Source organism: Dasypus novemcinctus, chromosome 9 (assembly GCF_030445035.2).
Source record: "Dasypus novemcinctus isolate mDasNov1 chromosome 9, mDasNov1.1.hap2, whole genome shotgun sequence".
NCBI classification, from domain to species: Eukaryota; Metazoa; Chordata; class Mammalia; order Cingulata; family Dasypodidae; genus Dasypus; species Dasypus novemcinctus.
The window spans coordinates 30,971,995-30,995,833 of NC_080681.1; the positions used below are offsets into that span (position 1 = coordinate 30,971,995).

A 23,839-nucleotide genomic window follows, 5' to 3' on the forward strand; every position below is an offset into this window, starting at 1 on the left:
ACTTCCCTAATGGTAATGAGAGTGAGGGTAATATCAACACTACTTATGATTGTAGAAACATTTCAAACTAAGGGAAAGGAAGCACAATTTCAGAAAACATGTCCCTCAGGACAACAGGGCAGAGAAAACAGAAGTGGAAATGGTATGAGACAGGGGTTTTCAAGGTGGAGCTGCTTTGGTTCAAAGATGGGGTGGGGGTAGGGGGAGGGTGGGATGGAGCCAGGGCCCATCCTGAAACTGTAGCAGACCCTGGAGCCCCTCAGCTTCTAGGGAAGAGTTTGAAAACCACAGATGAGGGAAACAGATGTGGCTCAAGCAATTGAGCCCCCACCTACCACACGGGAGGTCCTGGGTTCGGTTCCCGGGGCCTCCTGGAAAAGATGAGCAAGATAATGAGCTGGCGCACGGCAAGCAGATGCAACAAGATGACGCAACAAGGAGACACAAAGAGGAAAGACAAGGAGAGATAAAACAAAGCAGGAAGCTGAGTGGCTCAAGCAACCGAGTACCTCTCTCCCACACAGGAGGTCCTAGGTTTGGTTCCTGGTGCCTCCTCAAGAGGTGAGTAGACACAGAGAGCACACAGTGAATGGACACAGAGAGCAGACAGCAAGCACAAACAATGGGGTGGAGAGGGATAAATAAATAAGTCTTTAAAAAAACAACAACACAGGTGGAAGAGGGGTCAGGAAAGAACCTGAATTATATGAGATAGATAGGAGATAATAACTCTACTTTTAGGGCCCTGTAGGACCACATGGCCAACAAATCTGTGTGGCAAAGTTCTCCCCCCCCCCCTTTTTTTTTTTTGAGGTACTGGGGGCCAGAGATTGAACCTGGGCCCTTGTATGTGGGAAGCTGGCACTCAACCACTGAACCACATAGGCTTCCATAAGTTGGTTTTTTTGTTTTGCTTGTTGTTCATTTTTGTTGTTGTTGTTGTTGTTTCAGGAGGCACTGGGAACCAAACCCAAGACCTCCCATGTAGGAGGCAGGAGCTCAACCTCTTGAGCCACATTTGCTCCTCTCCCCTTGCTTTTGAGTCTATCTGTAGAGTTCTTCATCTTGATTTTCCATGGATATATATTTTGTCATAGTTAATACACTGTAATGTATTTTAAAACCTTTGTGGAATAAGTTGGAGTCTGGATAAGTGCACACATTTTGAGGAAGAGAGGCATGGCATGACCGCAGCAGGGAATGCTGGTTGGGTCTGGGTTGATTTGCCATCTGCCCCACCTTTCTGAAAAATGATATGGTATTTTACTGTGGTTTATATATGCTGGCTTGTAGCAATACACATGAAAACTAAATGTACTCTAAAATGTCCTCAAAGATTCTTCATGCTTTTAAGAGGAGTCTTAAAAATAGATCTTTACTCCAAGAAGGCTATGCTTTCCTCTGAATAATGAAAGGTATTCTGAATACCACTTGTAAGACATTAAACACAATTGGTCTAATCAGTCCCTTTACTTCTAATGGTAAATTTCTTAGGAAGACAGGCAATAATAAGTACTTTTCTAAGTGATATTTCTGTGGACATTTTAATTATAAAACAGCCTGCTGACATAAAAATACTGCTTTGTGTAAACTTTAACAAAAAGCTATTAAAATTTCCTAAATTAACTATAGAAAAAATATGTATTTAAATTTCCATCAATGTGAGAGGTTCATGCAACAAAAAGAATCTGAAATTCAATTACAATATGTACCTTTTTATTTTTATAAGGAATATTTATAGCTTGAAAGAGAAAGCCTGGTGAAATATATAAAAATTAGGGAGGAAATTCTTTTCCTGATTCAAGAAAATTATAGTTCTCAGGAAAGACATCGATAATTAGCTCTCAGTTGATCTATATGCATTATTGCCAGGGTTTCCAAAGCCTCCCTCCCACTTTTATTTCTGAAAAGAGAAATACAGAATTTGAAAAATGATTTTAATAACCTAAGTTCCCAAGGCAGGGTCTGTGAACGATGGTCAGAGTGGGCCACCTGCTTTTGTCTGACCATGATCCAAGGATGATATATATATATATATATTTTTTAATTAGAGAAGTTGTAGGTTTACAGGAAAAAATCCTGCAGAAAATAGAGTTCCCATACACACCCCCTCCTCATTATTTACAGCTTCCACTTGTGTAGTATTTTTTGTTACCATTAAAGAAAGAATATTTTTATAATTGTACTATTAACTATCATCCATGGTTTACATTAGGGTTCCCTGTTTGTGTTCCATGTTTATTTTTAAAATTTTCCTTCTAGTAACATACATACAATCTAAAATTTCCTCAAGAATGATTTTGACATTTATAAATGGTTGCAAAAATCAGAAGTGGAACACTATTTCTTGACACATGACAATTACATGAAATTCCTATTTCAGTGTCCACAAATAAGGTTTTATTGAAACACAGTGCCCCCGCCCCCCGCCCCATCATCTCCATTTTTGTCCATGGCTGCCTTCCCTCTACAATGGCAGGGCTGAATCGTTGTGACAGAGACCCCTAGAGCCCCAAATGGTCACACTTTCCAGCCCTTTACATAAAAATTTGCCAGTCCCTGACCTACGGGACGCAGCCCCTGCTTGTGTCCCTCTGTACGGCCCTGGGGTCCCTGTGGGGAGACATACCTGGTTGAGATGGCACAGGCATTTGTCAAGGCACCAGAAGCAGCATCTGAACAGGCACCTCGACCATGTATTACGCTGCTTGGATCAGAACCAAAGGGACAGAGTCAAAAGCAATACAGGCAGAGAAGGCAAGCAGGCAGTCTCTGAGGGGACACACTCTGTTCCCACTTGGAGACTTACTCATCTGGGCAAATGCGCTGTGGCAATTCTCACACGGTAAGGGAGAGGTGCTTCTATTTTGCACCTAATTATGATAATAAATATGTTATTTATATTAATAAAATTATTCTATTTAATTTTATAAAATATTAATCAAGATAATAACCACAATTATTATAAATCAATACAAATTAATTGCTCAATGGAAAACTGGTCAGTCTATATTCACTGGTGAAGGAAAGCTGGGTCTTTTGGTTCTAGTAAACAGCAACTCTCTGCCCCTTCATTTCCTCCTAAGTATCCTAAATGATAAACTTTTCTTTTTCAAATCAAAGTTTAGATGCATGAAAAATTCACATCCCAGAGACAATAATTCAAAGTAACACATTATAGATACTAATTATGTACACACATAAAAAGAATGAAGCCTACCTTTAAAAAAAAAAATTCTATAGGGAGACTTCCAAAGGATATGTCAAGAGATCTATAAATCCTTTAAAATACAATTTGAATTTGTGCATATCTCATGTGTGAATAATTTAACGACACTCCTGGACGAGGAATACTTGAATTTGCCAGTGTCTTGTCTACTGCCCAGAGTTTAAAAAAAAAAAAATCCTTAAAAACAATCCTGAAATAGTCCTCTATGAAGACCCCAGGAATAACCCAGCCTTATATGGACATTTTCTTGTCCCAGTGTTAATTCAATTGGATGAAACTTGATCTGGCTACTTTTCAGCCTGGCTGTGGTGGTGAATAGGCCTATTTAAAGTATGAAAGATCAAGCAGTGGCTGCCTGAAATGTTTAAGTTGTAGACACAGTACTGGCTGTAGGACAGCTGAGGAAGACGTTTTTTGACTTAAGAAAGGATACAGTTCCTCAAGAGTGACATCACTAAAAGGGAGTTTGGCCCCTTGGTCCTAATGGGATTTGGGGAAGGATAAATAAGCTTTTAGACCTCAGGCGAGACCTTGAGCCTTCCACTGACTTCTTTTTTAGATTTGTGGAAGGCTGTTTCCCCAAAGAGGTCGAGATGCTTAACTCTAAAAGGGATAGCCAGTTCTTTCTATGATTACCTATTACTTATACACAATACACAAAGACATTTAAAATAAAAAGCTGCTCTTTCAAGAAAGCCTTCTCCAAGTTTCCTGAGATTAGAGGATCAATTTCAAAATGCAGAAGCCAGAAATTTCCAGATCTGGCCTGGATATAGAGAAGAGCAGCTACCAGAATGTAGCTAGGCAAGATTCTAACAGAAATACAAGAAAAGATTCTAAATCAGGGGGTAATTACTTAGCATGCATTTCAAGATGAGGAAGCCAAATAAACGTATAGTGAAATTCCATCATTTCTAATTGACATACTAATCTTAAATCTTGATTATGGATTTTAAAATATCAAGAATTCAGATTTCTGTTTAAAAGAGCAAATAAAAACAATTCTAAAGTGTAATTATGAACCCATGTATAAGAGTTCCACAATTTACAGAAGACACATAACTATATCAAAAAGATCGGAATCAGCTAGGTTTGTGAATGTCTGACCAACGCTGGGGTGGAGATGGGGGAAAGCTTAGCGTTGTGTGAGAACAGCAAAGTTGGGAAAAATCCAACCTTCCCTTGTTTGGCAGGCCAGAAATACCATGAGAACAGCTGTTTTCCTGGTGTTCTGGTTTCCACTGGCATTCATAACCAAATGTGCATGGAATAAAAACCAGGGAAGAGAAAAAAGACGCAGGCACAAAAGCCCTACAGTATTCGGTCTCTTGAGCTGAGATTTAGGTCAGCTTGCCCATTTCTCCCTCTCAAGGGCGCGCGTGCGCACAGACACACACACGCTTTCTCTCTCTTTCACACACATGCACTCACACACTCGTTCACGCTCTCTCCTTTTCTCCCTCCCTCCCTTCCAGGTACCAGTAACTTCCCATGGCATCCTCAAGGAAAACACAATAGGCTGGGAATATCGTTGCAATGATATTATTCCTATCTTACAGTGCATTTTTTAACGTAATATTAATGTAAATGTCCACAAAAACTTGATTAAATGTCATCTTAAGAATTTATCCCACTTGTTCAGCATGTAAATAAGGAGGAGCACCAGGTAACTCCCAACTACTCCTACCTGTCCCTCTCCCCCCCACCTCCCACCAGGTTGGAGAAAAGTCCAACAAACAAAATCATAAACAAAACGGAAACTTGGAAAAGAGGTTTGTGCGGGGGTGGGGGCGGGGGTGAGAAACACAGGGGCCTCCTGAGTGAGCTTGTCACAGATCCCATTCCTGTCCCCCGGCCAGCTGTAATTTTCCAGTAATTAACTTTCCCGCAACCCAGCACCAAGGGTACTTTGTAGGAGGGTGTAGTCTTACCTTCTCTTTCAGAGCGTTGTAAATGTACACGAGAATGATTCTTGGAATCCTCACCAAAGTGATTAAAAATGACCCTTTAACGACTGTTCCTTGATGGTAGCAGAAAAGAATGGAGAGAGACGAAAGGATGGGGTGGCCAGGAGGGTCATTTTTATTTCTGGGAAGAGAAAAAAAGGCCATATTTTAAAAACAGTATTTAAAAAGCAACAAAATAGCTCCTCGCTGGTTCAAATCATCAACAGGGCTAACGATTTCTAAAGCAGCGATGCAAGAAGCCTTTGGCAAAGTTTTACATATTCCATGGTAGCTAAGGTGAAATTATTTCTTGGACTAATTTAATTCCTTTTGGTGGCACCCAATGCTACAAATTCATATAGAACAGCAAAAAAACATTAAAAAACTGAGGAGTTCGAATAACCACGTTTCCCTCTTCATAACACCTACCCTATCAATCCTTTCTATTGCCTATAATCTCACTTTCATTTTCAGAAGTTTAATTGTATAAAACTCTGTAAGGTTTAAATTTACACATGAGCATATGCAAAAATGGCCAGCATTCGTCCGGTGATTAAAATCGTCACCAAAGCAGCACGATCCTGGTCGGCCGCCAGAGAGAGAAGGAAGCGCTCCAGGTTAAAGTGAAGAGACAGGAAAACCCGGGGTGTTTTGGCTTCTGCACGGCTCTAGCCTCCTGGAATCCAGCTGATTTCTACTCTGCTCTTTAAAGGTCACTTGGATGTGAATCATTTATGGGACTTGTCATGACACAGCTCCCAGGAATGTGCGCAAGTCAGTTTCACAGGCAGGGAGAAGAGTGAAAAAGAACAGAATGGGCACAGCCTTCGCCCTACCCCAAACCTAAAAGATAAAACAAAGGAGGGAGGGCGAAGGCAACCCTTCCACTGACCTTCTGCATTCCCGTTGATGCCAGTTCGAGAAAACGAGGCCCTTTTCCCAGAAGCAAACTTCACTGATTCTAAGTGAAGCTTGGTTTCCTTATAATGGATTATTCTACAACTTGCTCTGGTTGCTAATAAGTCACTATGAATTAAGATTTTGACAAAAGCCGAAGTTTTGAGGGAGGAAAAGGAATGCAGCCAAAAATGTTTCAAGAGTTGGCAACGGCTGAATTTTGCTGTTACTTAAATCATCCAGGAAGAAAAAAAACATGAAAGCAATACTGGGAGCAGAGTAACTGCAGCCTCCTTGTCCCACAAAAAGAGTGATGTGTGTTTTGACCCAACATGATTTAAAATAGGAAATACCAGGGAAGCTATTGCTGATATGAATTCATTTTGGGCTGATAAACGAGAAGAGTCATGTAAGCCAGGAAAATCTGACACATCTTTTCCTTTTCCTCGCTTTTTTTTTTTTTAAAGGGAAGAATATTTACTTTTCCATTTAGGAGATTTATGTGCCTTAGGACTTATTGTGGCACTCAAGAGGGGATGCAGGGAGAAGAGGACAACACCTGCTTTCCATCTGGTAGGGAAACAAATGATTCATAGGCCACTGTGAATGGGGGCCTTGGGGGCTGATCCTCCAGGTACTGACATTTGGGGTCAGGCATCAGCCTTCTGAGAAGGTTCCACCGTGATGGAATTAACCATTTCAGACAGCAGAGTGTCTGCACTGTCTTGAGTTCCCTAGTCCGTACCACGTTCTGGTTATGATTCCAGGTTTTCCAGCGTTTGGCTGGAAGTAGATACAGAGGTTCCAGATGGTACACAGCTGGGTTATCACATGATGAGAGAGGGAACTTAAAAAGAGAGGCATTTAAACTTCGGCTAGTTCAAGGAGCCAGGTAACAGTCAATATATGCCATAGCAACTAAAAGCAAAGTTACAGAAAAAAGTTAAATAAGTGGAGTTTCTTTGAGGGCTCCACCTTCTCTTTCTAGACCTCCTTTCACAGTCAAAGGAAACATCATCCTGTCATCCCTCCCCTGCTGTATATGTGGCTAGTGCTTCCCTCTCTATCTTTTTCACAACCAACAAAACCTACCTTCAGGGAACAGATTTAATTATACCCATTGAGGCTTAAAATACACCTTCTCTTTGGACTATCCATATTTTGAGAATTGGCCTAAGGGATGATGATACACTATTAGGCATTTTGGGCAACTCAGTGATGAGTTGAACAGGAGGCTGGGGAGAACGGGGTCCCCACAAAGTATAGCCTACTGAGCACCTTCTGACTTCCGTGAGTGGTGGCACTCAGGAAGGCCTGGGCAGAGTCAGGGGACATGGGGACTCAGGAAGTCCAGCTTGCCCCTTCTTTCAAACTTGTGGCTGCCTTGAATGCCCCGTGCCCCTAAGCCAGGTCCCCAGAACACTGCATCGACTCAAGTCTCTGGGCAAAGAATTTGATCCCATCTGTCCAAGTTCTGGGACACCTTTGGGTCAGGGTTCATAAGAACTGCTTTGTACTGGAACGACGAGCTGCCTTGGACAACACAGGGCAGAAAGCCAAGCAAGCAACTTCAGCGTCCTCAGAGCAAGTGTTAGCTCTAGTTAGCTCTAGCCTAGTGCTCACTAAAAACTCTTCGTACATTAGGGAAAACTAATTTCCTCTTGGATTCCCAGACAAAGAACGGGAATGCATGAGATGGGTGGCTTCCAAGATAAAGCCGGTCCTGAGCTAAGGTGAACTGTGTGTTCTCTGTAGGGACCAGTCTTTCCTGCTATTTCTTTCAGCAAAATCATGGCGAGATGGTGTGAAGAGCGCTGTGGGAAGCTGTGAGGTTCATCCTTCCAGTCCTGTGGAAAATGGGAACTGTGTTTATTGTAAAGAGCAGGATTTCTTTAGCTGTCCTCAGTACCTCATGTCTGGGTTAGGAAATTCATCGCAGTCTCTTACCTAAAATCCTTGAGCTCTGCTATGAATTCATTTCCTCGTTTGTTTGTCAGTGGATCCAGAACAGCTGGAAGCCATCTTTTGTATATTTGAAAACAACGATGAAGTCATGCCTCAAGCGTCCCTTCTCCGAGTCGAACAGTTCTAGATCCTTCCTATCTCGCCTTAACAGCATCTTTATGACACTCGGTTGACCCCTCTTCAGGCAAAAGGTTGTGAAAGATAAGTTTTACAGGATGGTCTTTTTATGAACTCTTCAGCCCTCTTAGCGCTGAAATGAGTGACAAAGATGAATGCACTCTGGCTGCATTTAATCCTCACCCTGTGTGCATGGGATTAAAGAATTCTCAATAGATAAGGAAAAACCTTGAAGTTTCAAAATTAGGCAGAAGGTCAAAAAGAAAGCAGAACTCTTTAATAAGTGAAATAGTGCTAAAAATCTCATCATGCATTTTATTTTGAATTTATTTTTATCAAAGTAGTATGAAATATCTTCAAAAGTCAAATCATACTATGAGGCTTACTAGGAAAAACAGCATTTTTTTCTCTCCCACTCCTAATTCTCTCTTGCTAGAGGCAATATTTTAACTGTTTCTTCTGGTGCCTATCTCCACATTTCTAAATTACATGTTCTTACTACTACTTCTTGATCTTTTAGTTGCAGATATTATTTGCAAACCTCTATGGAGATGCAGATTTAGTTATTTTTCACAGCCTAACAATCCCCCCTCTCCCAACATACCCATTTACCTATTCTTTCTTCATCCCAATATTATTTTGCAATTTGTAGTTAAATTAATATTACTCATATATAAACAGCATTTACAACTGATCTCAAGTAACATACTTGAATTATATATTCTTCCCTCTGCAACTTTTGATTTTTTCCTGAATTTAATAACTGTTTCACTTTGTTTTTTTAAAAAGATTTATTTATTTACTTATCCCCCCCCCTCCCCGCTTGTCTGTTCTCTGTGTCTATTTGTTGTGTCTTCTTTGTCCGCTTCTGTTGTTGTCAGTGGTACCGGAATCTGTTAAAAATATGGAATGCTTCACGAATCTGCGTGTCATCCTTGCGCAGGTGCCATGCTAATCTTCTCTGTATCGTTTCAATTTTAGTATATGTGCTGCCGAAGCGAGCACACTTTTTTTGTTGTTTGTTTGCTTGGTTTTCCATGGGCTTCACCAAATACTTCCCCAAAGTGTAAATCTTCCCTTGACATGTTCTAGAACACCTGGGATTCTCTCATTTTCATTTTCTTTTCTTGCAGACATCCGTCCTGGAGCCCACTACTCTCCTGCTCCCTCATGAACTGGTGGCTTTCTATGTCTGCTGCAGAGCTCCCCTCTTGGCAGCTCCCTTCTCCTTTGTCTGTCTTGGGATTTCTGTTTCCTGAAAACTCAGGTCTTCCTCCCAGCTCACTCATTAGTTTCAGTGGAGAAAATCCTTCCTGAGAAAGGATATATGGGAGGGAAATCCTTTGGTACTTTGCATACATGACTTTATTCTCCTTTACCCTAGAGTGATAGTATGGACAGGTATAAAATGAATCCTAGGCTGGAAATAACCTTTCCTCAGAATTTTGGCAGCTTTGCTCCATTCTCTTCCTGATTCAGAGTTGCTATTGAAAAAGTCGGCTCCCATTCTGATTCTTAATCCTTGTGTGTGACCCGTTTCTCCTTCCAGAAGCTTCTGGGACCTTCTCTTTACTCATGTCCTCCAGCCCTGGAAATTTGTCTTTGATGCTTTCCTACTTTCTTTTTCCTTTGTTCTCTATTTCTAGAACTCAAAACAGTCAGACAGACACTGGGGCTCCTGGATTTATCTTCTAACTTTTTATCTTTTCGCTCCTATTTTCTATCTCTGTGTTTTTGATCTGCCTTCTGGCAGAGTTCTTCAACCTTATATTTCAATCCTTCCCTATTCACTAGAATTTTTTTTTTTAAGTTTTATTATTTATTTATTTATTCCCCCACCCCTCCATTGTCTTCTCTCTGTGTCCATTCACTGCGTGCTCCTATCAGCCATACCGGGAATCTGTGTTTCTTTTTGTAGCGTCATCTTGTTGTGTCAGCTCTCCATGTGTGAGGCACCATTCTTGGGCAGGCTGCATTTTCTTTCTCACTGGGCGGTTCTCCTTACGGGGTGCACTCCTTGCGCATGGGGCTCCCCTACGCAGGGGACACCCCTGTGTGGCACAGCACTCCTCGGGCGCATTAGCACTGCATATGGGCCAGCTCCACATGGGTCAAGGAGGCCCGGAGTTTGAACTGCGGACCTCCCATGTGGTAGGCGGATGCCCTATCCATTGGGCCAAGTCCGCTTCCCCCACTAGAAACTTCTGTCTTTTGCAATCATGTTTTCAATTACTATGAGGGCTTTCTTGCTCTTTCAATGTATCTTCTTTTTTTATTCTTAATTTATGGATGCAATATTTCTTTGATCTCGCTGAGGATATTTCAGTTTTTGTTGTTTGGAGCTTTCTTCCACTGCCATTTTATCTCTGCTCTTTCCTCCAAATCCTTGTTTGTTTTGTCCATTTTGATTTCTTTCTTTTACTAGAGGTTTATATTAGGGTTCTACAGAGAAAAAGAATCAACAGGATGTATATATAGATGCAAACATGAAGAGATTTATTATAGGAATTGGCTCACATGACTGTGGAGACTGGCAAGTCCAATTCCAAAGAGCAGGCTGCAGTTAAGAAGGTTTTCATGAATTCCCAGGAGAAAGTGACTGGGCTGAAGGCGAGAGAGAAATTCTTCTTTCTGACTGCTGAAATCTTCAGTCCTCCCTTTAAGGCCGTCAGTGAGGGATGAGACTTCTCTCATTGCTAAAGGCAATGTCTTTTGTTGATTGTAGATGTTCTCAGCCATAGATGCAATCAACTGACTAGTGATTTAAATCCATGACACACCCCCACAGTAACCATCAGGCCAGTGATTGCTTAACCAAACAACTGGACACCATAACCTAGCCGAGCTGACGCAGGATGTTAACCATCACAAGGTTTTCTTCAAATGTTTAATAGTTGCTGGTTAACAGTTTACATTGAGAAGTCAGGCACTGAAGAGTGAACTAGAAGCTCGATGTGAATGGGATTGCTTGTTAACTTGGTCAACTTTACAGTCTGGGTAAGAGTCGGGGACTCAAGCCATTTTATTGGCAGACCTACACATGGCCTTATCTGTAGGTCTTTATTTTGGGATTGGCCAGTTTCAGAGAAAAAAGCCTTCAACCTCCTGCCAAGAGGCTATATCTTGGTTGCCAACATCCTGGGAGCTGTGAGGGGGATGAGTGTGGGGCAGCATCCTCAGTATTTAGTATTTAGACTTTCATTTAATACTGTTTTCAGTACAGAGACTTGCTCAGCCTCAGCTGTGCCAGATACCCCAAGTCCAGATTCTCTCTGGTTTACCTTTCCAGAGAGCAAACCCCTGTCTTTTGTTGGCATGAAGGGGGTGGGAGATGAGCGGGGATCTGGGGGCCTAAATGCTTTTTTTTAAAAAAATAATTCTATGACAAAGGACTCTTTTTTTTTTTTTTTTAAGGATTTATTTATTTATTTCTCTCTGCCCGCCGTTGTCTGTTCTCTGTGTCCATTCGCTGTGTGTTCTTCTGTGTCTGCTTGTATTCTCATCAGGTGGCACTGGGGATCTGTCTCTTTTTGTTGCTTCATCTTGCTGCATCAGCTCTCTGTGTGTGTGATACCACTCCTGGGCTGGCTGTGGTTTCGTGCGGGGTGGATGTCCTTGCGCAGGGGCCACTCCTTGTGCAGGGAGCACCCTTATGCGGGGGCCGGCACTCCCTGCATGCAGCAGCACTGTGCATGGGCCAGCTCACCACACGAGCCAGGAGGTCCTGGGTATCGAACCCTTGGACCTCCTATATGGTAGGTGGACGCTCTATTTGTTGAGCCACATCCGCTTCCTCCTAACTGCTTCTTTTTTTTTTTTTTTTTAAAGATTTATTTATTTATTTAATCCCCCCCCCTCCCCTGGTTGTCTGTTCTTGGTGTCTATTTGCTGCGTCTTGTTTCTTTGTCCGCTTCTGTTGTCGTCAGCGGCAAGGGAAGTGTGGGCGGCGCCATTCCTGGGCAGGCTGCTCTTTCTTTTCACGCTGGGCGGCTCTCCTTACAGGGCACACTCCTTGCGCGTGGGGCTCCCCCACGCGGGGGACACCCTTGCGTGGTACGGCACTCCTTGCGCGCATCAGCACTGCACATGGCCAGCTCCACACGAGTCAAGGAGGCCCGGGGTTTGAACCGCGGACCTCCCATATGGTAGACGGACGCCCTAACCACTGGGCCAAAGTCCGTTTCCCTCCTAACTGCTTCTAAAGGAGACTTTCAACTAGTCTTTGGAAGTATATTTTATACTTCAATTCCAGAGCCTTCCTAGGTTTTGGTGGCTTAAGTCAGCCTGCACCTTATTTGTACCTCATCATCTTGATACCACACATTTTTTTTTTCCATTTTAAAAAACAATTTATTGAAGTATATTATTCATACACAAACATACATAAACAATAAGTGTATAGTAAAAGTTGTGAACTTACCAGACATCCCATACATCACCCACCACCAATACCTTGTGCTGTGGTGAAACATTTGTAACAAATGATGAAAGAGCATCATCAAATAATTACTACTTACTACCTGTAGTCTGGTCTGAATCTCACATTTGGAATATTTTTCCCCAACCCCCCTTTTATTTTTTCCCACTGGCTGTTGTCTTCTTTCTCCAGTCTGCTGAGGAAGTCACCACTCATCCACCCCCTCCTAACTTTCAACATTTGGTTGGTGTTTCTCATCCACTGTCACTGCCCTCCTCTTTCTCACTGTTCTGGGTATTTGTGCCCTTTTTACTCTTTCATAGTTTTTCTTTTAGGCATGGGGTGGGTGAGGGGGGCTCATGGGTAAGAGGAGGTAGAGAGAAATGCAGATATTTAACTGGAAGTCCAGTCAAAGGTGTTTCCAAAAAGCCCTCATTGAAAATGCTGTTTTAGTTATTCTAAGATAACACACAACCACCTGCTAGCAGTTTGGTTAGACTACTCTCTGCCCCCCTACTTAGAAGGAAGCCGCCCTCCACCCCCACCTGCGGCTGCTCAGAGGCTCTCAGAGCCGAGGCAAGCTGCCCTTCGTGGGTCCCGCAGGCTCTGATGACAGAGGCTCTGGCGGCACCACTGCATTAGAAAGCCGCAGTGCTCTTCATCGTCGCAGGTACCTGCCCTCCGGCATGAACCATCCTGCTTGACCCTTTAACCCCGTGAACACGCATGTTATCTACTCATTGGGCTGAGACCTGAAGGAGGATCGGCTCTCAGGAGGAAACTTCCTATTCTGAGCCAGCCCCATCATTGTCCCGGTCAACTCCTTTCGCTGCCGTCTTATCACTGCCCTGTGGAGCACAAGCGCCAGAGAGGCCCACGGCCGCGATGCAATGCGTGGGGACCTCACTTATTCTGATGAGGTAATGGGGTACAAACGCTTAAATAAATACTGTGGTGAACAGAGAAGCAAGTAATTAACTCACTGGGTCCTTCACGACACAATTTTAATTTCATTTTATAGCTATGTACATTTCCCTTAGGAATTAAAATTATTTTCCGAGCAAACATTCTCCTCATTTTACATGGGACGAAATGAGGTTCCCGGAATTTACTAAAGCGTGTTCAAAACAGGCCAGGATATGATAGCCAGGCCCTGAGCCTCAACAGACTTCAGCTCCTACACTCTGGTTTATTGGACTTACCCCACTCAGCTAACATGGAGGTGAAGAAGGTCAACCACCACACCAGGGAGCCAAGACTGCCTGCAACTGAAAGCAGGAGAATTGCATCCAGCATCCATGTGGAATCTAAGCCCCCACTTGACACAGATGTGGAATGGACACAACCAAGCCACGGTCCACAGGAAGGAGGAATACAGGATGGATTAGAGTGGACTTAATGATATTCTATTCATGAACTATTGTGGTTAGTAATCGAGAAAATGTGGCATTGGTGTAGAAAAAGTGGCCATGGTGGCTGCTGGGTGCGGGGAATGGGAGGAAGAGATGAGATGTGGGGGCATTCGGGACTTGGTGTTGTCCTGGGTAGTGCTGCAGGGACAGTTACCGGACATTGTAGATCCTCCCATGGCCCACTGGATGGAACGTGGGAGAGTGTGGGCTATGATGTGGACCATTGACCATGAGGTGCAGTGATGCCCAGAGATGTACTCACCAAATGCAATGGATGTGTCATGATGATGGGGGAGAGTGTTGCTGTGGGGGGAGTGGTGGGGTGGGGGTGGTGGGCGTGAATGGGGACCTCATATTGTTTGAATGTAATATTTAAAAAAAATGAATAAAAATAAATAAATAAATGAAAAGAAAAAAAGAAAAAAACAGGCCAGGAATGCTTTCAAGTTTGAAGTCAATGAAAAAGGATATTTACAGGAGAAGTTGACCCTTCCTTTCAGATATTTTTCAATTCTAAGCAATATGATTGCTTTCTTTTTTGGTTTCTTTCTGAATTATCTAGTTTAAAGCAAAAGAGCTTGGAAACATAACAGATTTAAAGTATAACATTTCTTCTCACCACCAAATGTGTATCCAGACTTAACCTCACTCTTATACTTTTGCAACCCCTTTTAAGAATCCTGTCAAAACTTCCAAATATCTTTTCAATTACACACAACATGAAATGCACAAACAAACCAATAGAAGTAAAATGCCAGACCTACCTGTTGAAATAACAAGTAACCACAGCCCCAGCTACAGTCATCTGCTGGCATGCAAGGATGAATTCGCTCGTCCAGATGAGGCCAATTAAATGGTACCACCACAGATACCGAATTCCCAAAAGAGGCTTATATTCCACTTGGCCGCCTTCGATAACCTGGGCAGTTCCTAAATTGAAACACAAATATGTTTTACACCAATGTTTTCCTAAGCAAAACACTGGAACATGTATAGTAAAAGTTGTGAACTTACAAAACATACTTAGCCTACAGCATTACATGAAACATATAGACCAACCTAAGGTTTGAAGTACCCGTCGTAATTTTAAATCTCCACAACAAAAACTAAAAATTGAGAACACACATTTAACTTGTAAATAATGTTGACAACAATAACTGTTGACTGCTCCTTTTAATTAGAGGTGGAGGGGGTATCCCTATCCCAGAATCCTCAGGATTGGGGAATGAACAATGGACTAGAGTAGACTTACTGTAATTCCACTATTGTGATTCTAGCAATGGAAGAACTGTTATCATTGATGTGGAGGGAGTGGCCACTGGAGGTTCTGAGGGGAGGGATTGGATAAAATAGGTGTAATATGGGGGCATTTTTGGGACATGGGAATTGTACTGAATGATGTTGCAATGACAGATACAGGCCATTATATATCTTGTCATAACTTATAAAATTGTGTGTGAGACAGTTTAAACTACAATGTAAACTGTAATCCACACTTAGTGGAAATGCTCCCAAATGTGATCATGAATTGAAACAAATGTACCACACTAATGAAGGAGGATGTTGATATGGGAAAGTGTGGGATGGGCAGGGAGTGGATCATATGGGAATCCCCTACATTTTTAATGTAACATTTATGTAATCTTAAGTATCTTATTAAAAAAATTTTTTTGACTGATTGGTAGGCAATTTGTAAGGCACTTGGCATATATCATAATACTCTTCCCACTTTGTAGATGTGAAAACTGAGGTTTGGAAGAGTCAAGTACCTTTTGCAAAGCCTCATTGCTCATGACGGGGTGAAGGAGAATATAAACTCAAACACGTTGGACTCTAAACCTCATAATTTTTCTACCACACCACTCTGTGATGCAAACAAATCTTGTCATGTGGATGAAATCACACAAAGCTCTTAGGACCATGTTTCAGAAAACTACTTCACCCAAAACTCAGACTTTATAAAAAAGACAAAAATCTTCATTTTTTCCAAGAGATTCTTCTTGGGTTTTGTTTAAAGAGCAAGTTTTTAAAAAATTTATTCTTATTATTAAATTTTTTTTTTTGCTTTTGTTTTTTAAGAGGCAAATTTTGCTAGCACATGTAAAATGACTACTGGGCCTCAGTGTTCAGCCTCTTGGGTTCAGATCTTGGCGTGACCTCTTTCTGGGTGGACTGGGACAAGCTATTGGGCCACCCGCTTGGAGTTTCCCTGTCCTTATCTAACACCCATTTCCTGGTAGGGATATGGGGATGGAGTGAGATGATCTGGTAAGTGTCTGGCTTAGGGCCTGGCCCATAGGAAGAGCAGCCCGTACATGACAGCAGGTATTATCACTGAATTTCAGAAGCACAGCACTGTTTATTAATCGGAGAGGAGCACGGTAACCCAATGACATTCTGCCGTTCACGCCGCTATACCCTGCTTCCCCTTCCCTCCCCCAAGGGAGCCTTGGCTGGGCTCAGCAGACACTGGCAAACCCAAACCCTAGGCCCCGCGGCTGCCGTGATGTCTGGATGTCCTGCTATGAATTTTCAAATAAACCCCTGGAAGTAAGAGGATGGGTACTTTGGTCATTGGAGAAACCTACAACTTGGACAACATTTAAAGATAGTTTCATGTTTCCTCGACTGACTTGAGGTTCATAACTGATGTGTCTTTTTACGTTCACAATAGGGCCTGTGTGGAAAGCAAGCAGGAGATCATCGTGAAAACTGATTCCACACACCAAGGCCGACCTTCATCCCTTATGCTCCACGTTCAGCTGAACTACAGGCACTTTGTGAGGAACAGTGAAGCAAGTCGATTTACAGAGAGAAGTTCATAATTTATCGAATGCTAGGTTCATTTTGGCTGGGAGGCAATCTCGTGTTCACTAAGGCACTGATGCTTATTACACTTGTGTTTTAACAAAGCATCTCCAGTTCCAAAGGAATGGACACCTTGCAAACAGAACATGTGCTTCTGCAAATCAGGTCAGAGGAGACTTGGCAAACCATTCCCTGGATTATATGAAGTGCCCAGGAAACAAGCACCTGGTATTCAAGGTCCCCGAGGCCCTAGGACAGATTACAGCTCTGCAAAACAGGGTTACGGTATCATGGATGGTTTGGGGAAAGAGGACATCTCCACAGAGCAGGAGAGATGATTTCTTCAGATACAGACAAAAGGCAAGGATGAAGGTCCTGGAGGCCAAGGGGGACCTTTCTCTCCACTCAGGGGTTCTGTATCACCAACGGAGCACGTTCACACACCCCACCTCAGCACACCGGCGGCAACAGTCCAAGAAGGCAGCAGTTAAAGTGACAAGTTATGGTCCCTTAGGACACGGAAGAACCTGGAAAACATTACACTCAGTGAAATAAGCAAGGCACATAGGGCAAATATTGCATGCTGCCACTTACAAGAGATGCCTAGAAATGGCAAACTTGCAGAGACAGAGAGCAGAGGTTGCCAGGAGCTTGGGGGAGGCAGTGAAGAGGAGAGTGTGCTTGTAAGTAAAATTAATTTAAAAAATACAAAATGAAAAAAGCTCTGCTTAGGCCTGAAAATCTTCAGCATTCCCCGAGGAAGCAGAACCAGTAAGTGATTCTTGACTGATCACGCTTGCTTTGGGACAGCTTTTCAGGCCTCTCCCGAGTTGTTCCTCTGGTTCAGTTATACCAGGCTTTCCTGTAAGGGCAGGGTTTCCCAACCGCGGCACCAGCTGACGTTTTGGACCAGATCATTCTCTTTTTTTGTGGGGACCCTCCTGTATGTTTATCAGGATCCCTGGTCTGCACACATGATGTCAGTAGCACCCTCTTTCCATCATGAAAGTAAAAAATGTTTCCAGACATTTCCAAATACCACTGGGGGTGGGGGGAGGACGATGACGACGACAAATTGCTGCTTGAGAACCAGTGCTTTAAGCAAACATTCTCCCAAGGATCTGGCGCCCAGGCCTCAGGGGAAAGCCGGGAAACCTACGCGGGTACAGTCTTCGCGCTGTGGGTGGGGCGGGCTGCTAAAGCACACACGACTGCCCTCTCCTGGACGACTGTGTTAGTGCAGGCAGGAGCTCCTTGGCAAACCACGTGATTTGTTACTGCAGAGTAAAAGGGGGTGTGAAGCTAAAGTGTGTCAATGGGAACTGGACCACAGATGGATCCCAGGATATGATGGATCTCAGGGGACGGTGATGGAAAGAGTGGTGAACTAGGCGAAGCACGTGTTCCACTCTCAGCTTTGACGTGTGTAAAGCAATATGAGCCTCAAGTCCTCTCCTTGTAAAGATGAACTGGGTGGCAATGGTCACAGGCTCCGGCTTGAGAGTCGCACACTGAGATTCACATCTCCATGCTGTCCCCTAACGGCTGAACAACCTTGGGCAAGTTACAAGTCTATCACCTGTAATCTGAGGGCCCTAATACCTACGTCTCACTTCCCTGGCGATCCCACCCAGTCTCACGGCTTTAAATGCCACACATGTGACTGTTAGGAGGATTAAATGGGTACACGCTTAGAACAGCGCCCGGTGCGCAGTGAGCGTACTACGGCATTAGCTATACTGAGTGCAATACAGGCTTGGCTGTGAGTGAGATCCGGGCAGCTATCACTGCAGTTCGGAAATGAACTTAACAAGTATTTATTGTACAAAGACTGCATGTTGGCATTATGCTGGACACTGGCTATTGGGGGTGAAATTAACGACGTGGAAAAAAATCAGAAAGGAGATACTACCTGAGTGATGCGTCAGGAGTGCACACGTTGCTATGTGAGTCTTCTCATCTCCTTGTCTTTGGACAACTGTTGCTCTAATTTCTCATCCAAACCCCAGGGGCTTCTTTCCCATCCTTACTCTTAGCCAGTGGCCGTACTTCCTGCTTCTCTTAGTACACTGAAGCAGTCAGGACACCGGTGCTAGGCCTGCCCCCACATCTGCCCACTATCAGCATGTCCACAAAGCCCCTCACCCATTACGATAAACTGTCCAGACAGATCCCAAGACCAGCCCCTCCACCAGATCCCTTTCTTCACTCTTTGAGGATCTCTTCAGCAGTTCTTCTTCACTCTCCTGCTTCATCAAAATATTCCTCACCATCTCCCATCTTTTAAAAAATTTACTATTGACTCTCTTACCTTCTCTGATTTCCTCCCCATTTCTTTATTCCCCTTTATCATCAAATTTGTCAAGATTATCTATATTTGCTTTTTCCAATTCTTTTCCTCCCATTTTCTCCTAAACCTACCCCAGTCATGGTCTCCCTCCCCTTTTCCACCTCAGATCTCTGAAATGGTTTTTGATTTCCCTCCATGCTGCTAAATTCATGCTCAATCCTCAGTTCTTATCTTATTTATCAGCAGCATTTGGCACATGGATGATTCACATTTCCTAGAAACACTTTCTTTACTTAAATTCCAGGCTATCATACTCTTTTTCCTCCCACCCCACAGGTTGCTCCTTTTCAGTCTCTTTTATTTGTCCTTCCTCATTTTCATACCCTTTTAACAAAATGCTCCAAAGCTCAGTGCTTGGATTTCTGCTCTTCTTTATCTACACACATTCTAATCTCATAGCTTTAAGTACCATCTTTTTGCTTGCAAGTGTAGCTCTCTAAGTGAGACCTCTGGGGGGCATAAGACGCATACAGTTAGCAGTCTAGTTGACATTTATATTTGACTGTCTAAAACACATTATAATTAAAAATAATTTCTGATTCCACCCCCAAAAGCTGCTCCTTTAAAAGTCTTTCCTCATCTCAGTTTATGGTAGTCTTAGATTCTAGTGGCTCAGACCAAAAAACCCTGGAGTCTTCCCCGACTCCTCCTCTTTCACACCCCACATTTAATACATCAGGATATCCTGTTAGTTCTATCTCCAGAGGAGATCCAGAATCCATCATGTCACACCACTCCACCACTACAACCCTCTTCTAGGCCACCATCAACTCCTCCCTGGATCACCATGTGCCAGTTGAGCCCTGAATCTCAGCAGTTTTGAAACACCTACTCTCCAGTTCATTGGTCTCACCCAGGACAACTAACAAGGAGATGATGATGGACAATGCCAATTCCAAGGAACAGAGAGTGTCTGCAACTGCAAGCAAGACAGTCCCATCCACCTGCTCCTTGGATCTAAGCCCCTCTCAACTAGAGGCAGAGTGAGCATCACCATCCATCCCAGAATCCTCAGGATTGAGGAATGAACAACGGACTAAAGTAGACCTATTATTATTCTCTTATAGACTTCTTATTATCCTCACAATGGAAGAACTTTTATAATTGATATAAAGGCAGTGGCGGAAAACGGACTTTGGCCCAGTGGTTAGGGCGTCCGTCTACCACATGGGAGGCCCGCGGTTCAAGCCCCGGGCCTCCTTGACCCGTGTGGAGCTGGCCCATGCGCAGTGCTGATGCGCGCAAGGAGTGCCGTGCCCCACAGGGGTGTCCCCCGCGTAGGGGAGCCCCACGCGCAAGGAGTGCACCCATAAGGAGAGCCGCCCAGCGCGAAGGAGGGAGCAGCCTGCCGAGGAATGGCGCCGCCCACACTTCCCGTGCCGCTGACGACAACAGAAGCGGACAAAGAAACAAGACGCAGCAAAAAGACACAGAAAAAAAAAAAAACAGACAACCGGGGGAGGGGAGGGGAATTAAATAAATAAAAAAAAAAAAAAAAAAAAATCTTTAAAAAAAAAAAAAAATAAAAAAAAAAATAAAGGCAGTGGCCACCAGGGAAGAATAGGTATAATATGGTGGCATTTTCAGGATATTGGAATTGTCCTGAATGACATTACAATGATGAATATAGGCCATTATATGTTTTGCCATAACCTACAAAATTGTGCAGGACAGAGTGTAAACTATAATGTAAACTCTAGTCCATGGTTAGTAGCAAGGTTTCAATATGTGTTCATCATTTGTAACAAACATACCACACAAATGAAGGATGTTGTTAATGTAGGAATATATGGGAGGAGGAGGAAAGAGGCATACGGGAAACCACTATATTTTTAATGTAACATTTATTTAATCCAAAGCTTCTTTAAAAATTAAAAATTAAAAAATAAAAATTAAATTAAAAAAATGTATAAGGTCCTGGTTCCTATTTGTTTAAACCTCTGTGATGACTGCCCACCCTAGGTCAGAAGCCAAAGTTCCTATGAAATTCTTAGGATCAGACGCCATGACCTCTCTGACCTCCTGAGTCACGTGCTCCCTTGTCACTCTGCTCTGGTTGCACAGGCTTCTGTGCTGAGCCTCCAGCGCTTAGGCTTGTTGTTCTTCTTCCCTTAGATATCCTCATGACTCTTCCCCAACTTTCTCCAAATCTTTGCTCGAGTATCATCTTCTCAGTGAGACCCTCCCTGATCACCAACTCCGAAACTGTACCCTTGTTGTCCCCTACGTAGGGGAGCCCCACGTGCAAGGAGTGCGCCCCATAAGGAGAGCCGCCCAGCACGAAAGAAAGTACAGCCTGCCCAGGAATGGCACCGCACACATGGAGAGTTGACACAAGATGACACAACAAAAAGAAACACAGATTCCTTGTGCTGCTGATAAGGATAGAAGTGGCCACAGAAGAACACACAGAGAAAGGACAGAGAGCAGACAACTGGGGGTGGGGGTGGGAAAGGGGAGAGAAATTAAAAGAAAAACCAACAAAAACTGCAAGAACTGTACCCTTCACTCCAGCAGTTCTCCTTCCTCCTTTCTGCTTTGTTTTTCTCCATACTGCTTTTCAACTTTTAACATACTGTAACTTAAAACATTTGTTTTGTTGAATGCCTGTCTTCTTCCACCTTCCAGACTGGAAGGAAAGCTGGATCTCTGGCAGCTATAAAAGGGTTTGACATATAGTAAATGTTCAATAAATATATGTTGAATGAATGGATGGCTTACTTTCCTCAAGTGATACATCCTATCAAAGAGATTAGAAACACTTTTCTGGTTCTTCTTAGAGATCACCTAAATAACCTGGGGGAAATTTGTCATGCAGCTAGCACAAAATCTAGATATTTTTTATATATTTTAAAACATTTCAAAAGATGAAGGTAAATCACTGTAAAAGGCAGTTTCCTAAGGCAGGCAGTCTGCTTGGGTGGGATAATATCTCAAAGGAAGGAGACCCAACGTGAAAGGCTCTACTTTCTAGCACAATCTGTGTACTAGGCCTCTTCCAGTAAATGGTCCACTGGTCCCCCCGTCCTTAGCCACCCGTTCTGGCCATTGTCCTGGTCATCGTCCCCTACTGGCTTCTGCTTCTGCTCTGGCAGTGTGAAAATTAGAGGAAAAGAGGAAAATCCCGTGGACACAGAGCCGACGGTTTACTAAGTTCTTTCCAGGTGTACATCTCATTTATACTTGTGACACTGATGTGAATTCCCTCGTTGACTCAGCACACATTTCCTCAACCCATTCAGGGACCCCACACTGAGCTGACAGCCAAAGAAAGAAAAAGACCCAGTCCCTGCCCTCCAGGTGTCCATATTCTTATGGCATGACAACACGCAAGCAATTACCTTGCTTTGGTGTTCTTCATAGCAGTTATTACACCTGGCATATTTTTTTTTATTTACTGCTCCTCACCACATCAACAAGAATGTAAGTACGTGGAGAGCAGAGACTTTGTCCTGTTCACTCTGTATCTCAAGGTTGGGCAGATAATAACAACTCAGTGAATATTTGTTGGAAGAATAACTGAAGAAAATACAAAGGAAAATGAAGAAGAAATGCCTAGGTAGGCCTGGGAAGTTTATAGGAATGGGTGGTGTGCAGCTGTGTGTATCCCAGAACCGCATGTTTTTAAATCTAATCCATTCCTGTGAGCACGGCCTTTTGAAAAGGCTACTTCAGTTAAGGTGTGGTTCACTTCAATCAGAATGGGTCTTAATCCTCTTACTAGAGACCTTTATAAAAGGGAGGCGGAGAGAGAGAGAGAGGGAGGGGGGAGGGAGGGAGAGAGATTGGATTGAGGGCAAGGAAACAAATGATGACTGGGGACCTGAAAACATTTCAGAGGATAGGTGTGGGAATAGAGGCCGAAGATGAAATAGGAACAACTATATCTGAGGGACTGCCAGAAGATGCTGATATCGGTCATCTCCATCAAGTCCCAGTGGATCTCCAGTGTCTTAGCAGGGAGATGGGGAACAGAATCCTGAACTGGTGAACTTTAAATATAAAATTATTGAAAATTATTGAATTGGCTGAATTTGTAATGTTTGTTTCGGAGTTCTCTGGCCTTTGCACACGGGAGCAGGAGAAAGAAACGGAAATTTTGTCCTTTGTACCTGTGCAAGGATACCAGAAGCTTCCTAAAAGCAGGAGCTATTTCAGTCTCCCCTTTGCAACCTTCCTTCTCCCCATTCCCAGGACAGGTCTGGGCCAATAGCAAACCTGAAGCTGCTTTAGCTATGGCCTTCAGCTGTTTAGCAATAGCTTTTGTGAAATATTAAACTATCTTCTAGATCTCTAGTAACTTATAAAAAACAATTTTCTTTTGAACTGCATTCTTGAATATGCCAGGCAGAGCAGACAATAAATCAAAAAGCTCCAGCTTTTTGACATTCCTTAGTCAACACTAATTCCTAATAAAAAGCACACATGGTCCCTTACTTGCAAAACAAAGCTCTAGTCCCATCTCAGCCTCCAGGCATGCTTGTGAGGCAGTCTTGGGGAGGGCATCACTTTTTCATTGCAAAAACAGAAACGGGAAGCACAGAGGATTGACGTACCGCAGGGCCAGAGCCAGCCTGGAGCTCTTGAGGGGACACCCACGGGGACTCCTCTGCTTGACCATGCTGCCCCCTCTTTGCATGACCTTGTCTGTGGCTCCCCCTTTTTCCGTGGTACCGACTGCGATGGGAAAGCCCCACC

At 43.3% G+C, this 23,839-nt stretch overlaps 1 protein-coding gene and 1 non-coding gene across 16 annotated transcripts in view; both read right to left on the reverse strand.

Annotated features, from left to right (window-relative positions):
- SLC44A3 (solute carrier family 44 member 3) overlaps window positions 1-23,839 on the reverse strand; it is an 80,300-nt gene that overhangs the window by 25,301 nt on the left and 31,160 nt on the right. For 9 of the 15 annotated variants that reach the window (XR_011649620.1, XR_009187130.2, XR_009187127.2 and 6 more), the window contains exons 10-12: window positions 14,748-14,913; window positions 5,161-5,317; window positions 2,630-2,707 (exon numbers count right to left, since the gene is read on the reverse strand). Coding sequence is in view for 9 of the 15 variants with exons in the window: in XM_058303150.2 (XP_058159133.1) it covers window positions 2,630-2,707; window positions 5,161-5,317; window positions 14,748-14,913 (401 nt within the window). In the remaining 6 variants the exon portion in view is untranslated. The remainder of the gene's footprint in view (window positions 1-2,629; window positions 2,708-5,160; window positions 5,318-14,747; window positions 14,914-23,839) is intronic. The other 6 variants (XR_011649621.1, XR_011649622.1, XR_009187129.2 and 3 more) reach the window with 2 other exon arrangements.
- On the reverse strand, window positions 9,053-9,159 carry LOC111758697 (U6 spliceosomal RNA). Its single transcript, XR_002792880.1, has one exon. It is a non-coding gene; the product is annotated as a U6 spliceosomal RNA (small nuclear RNA).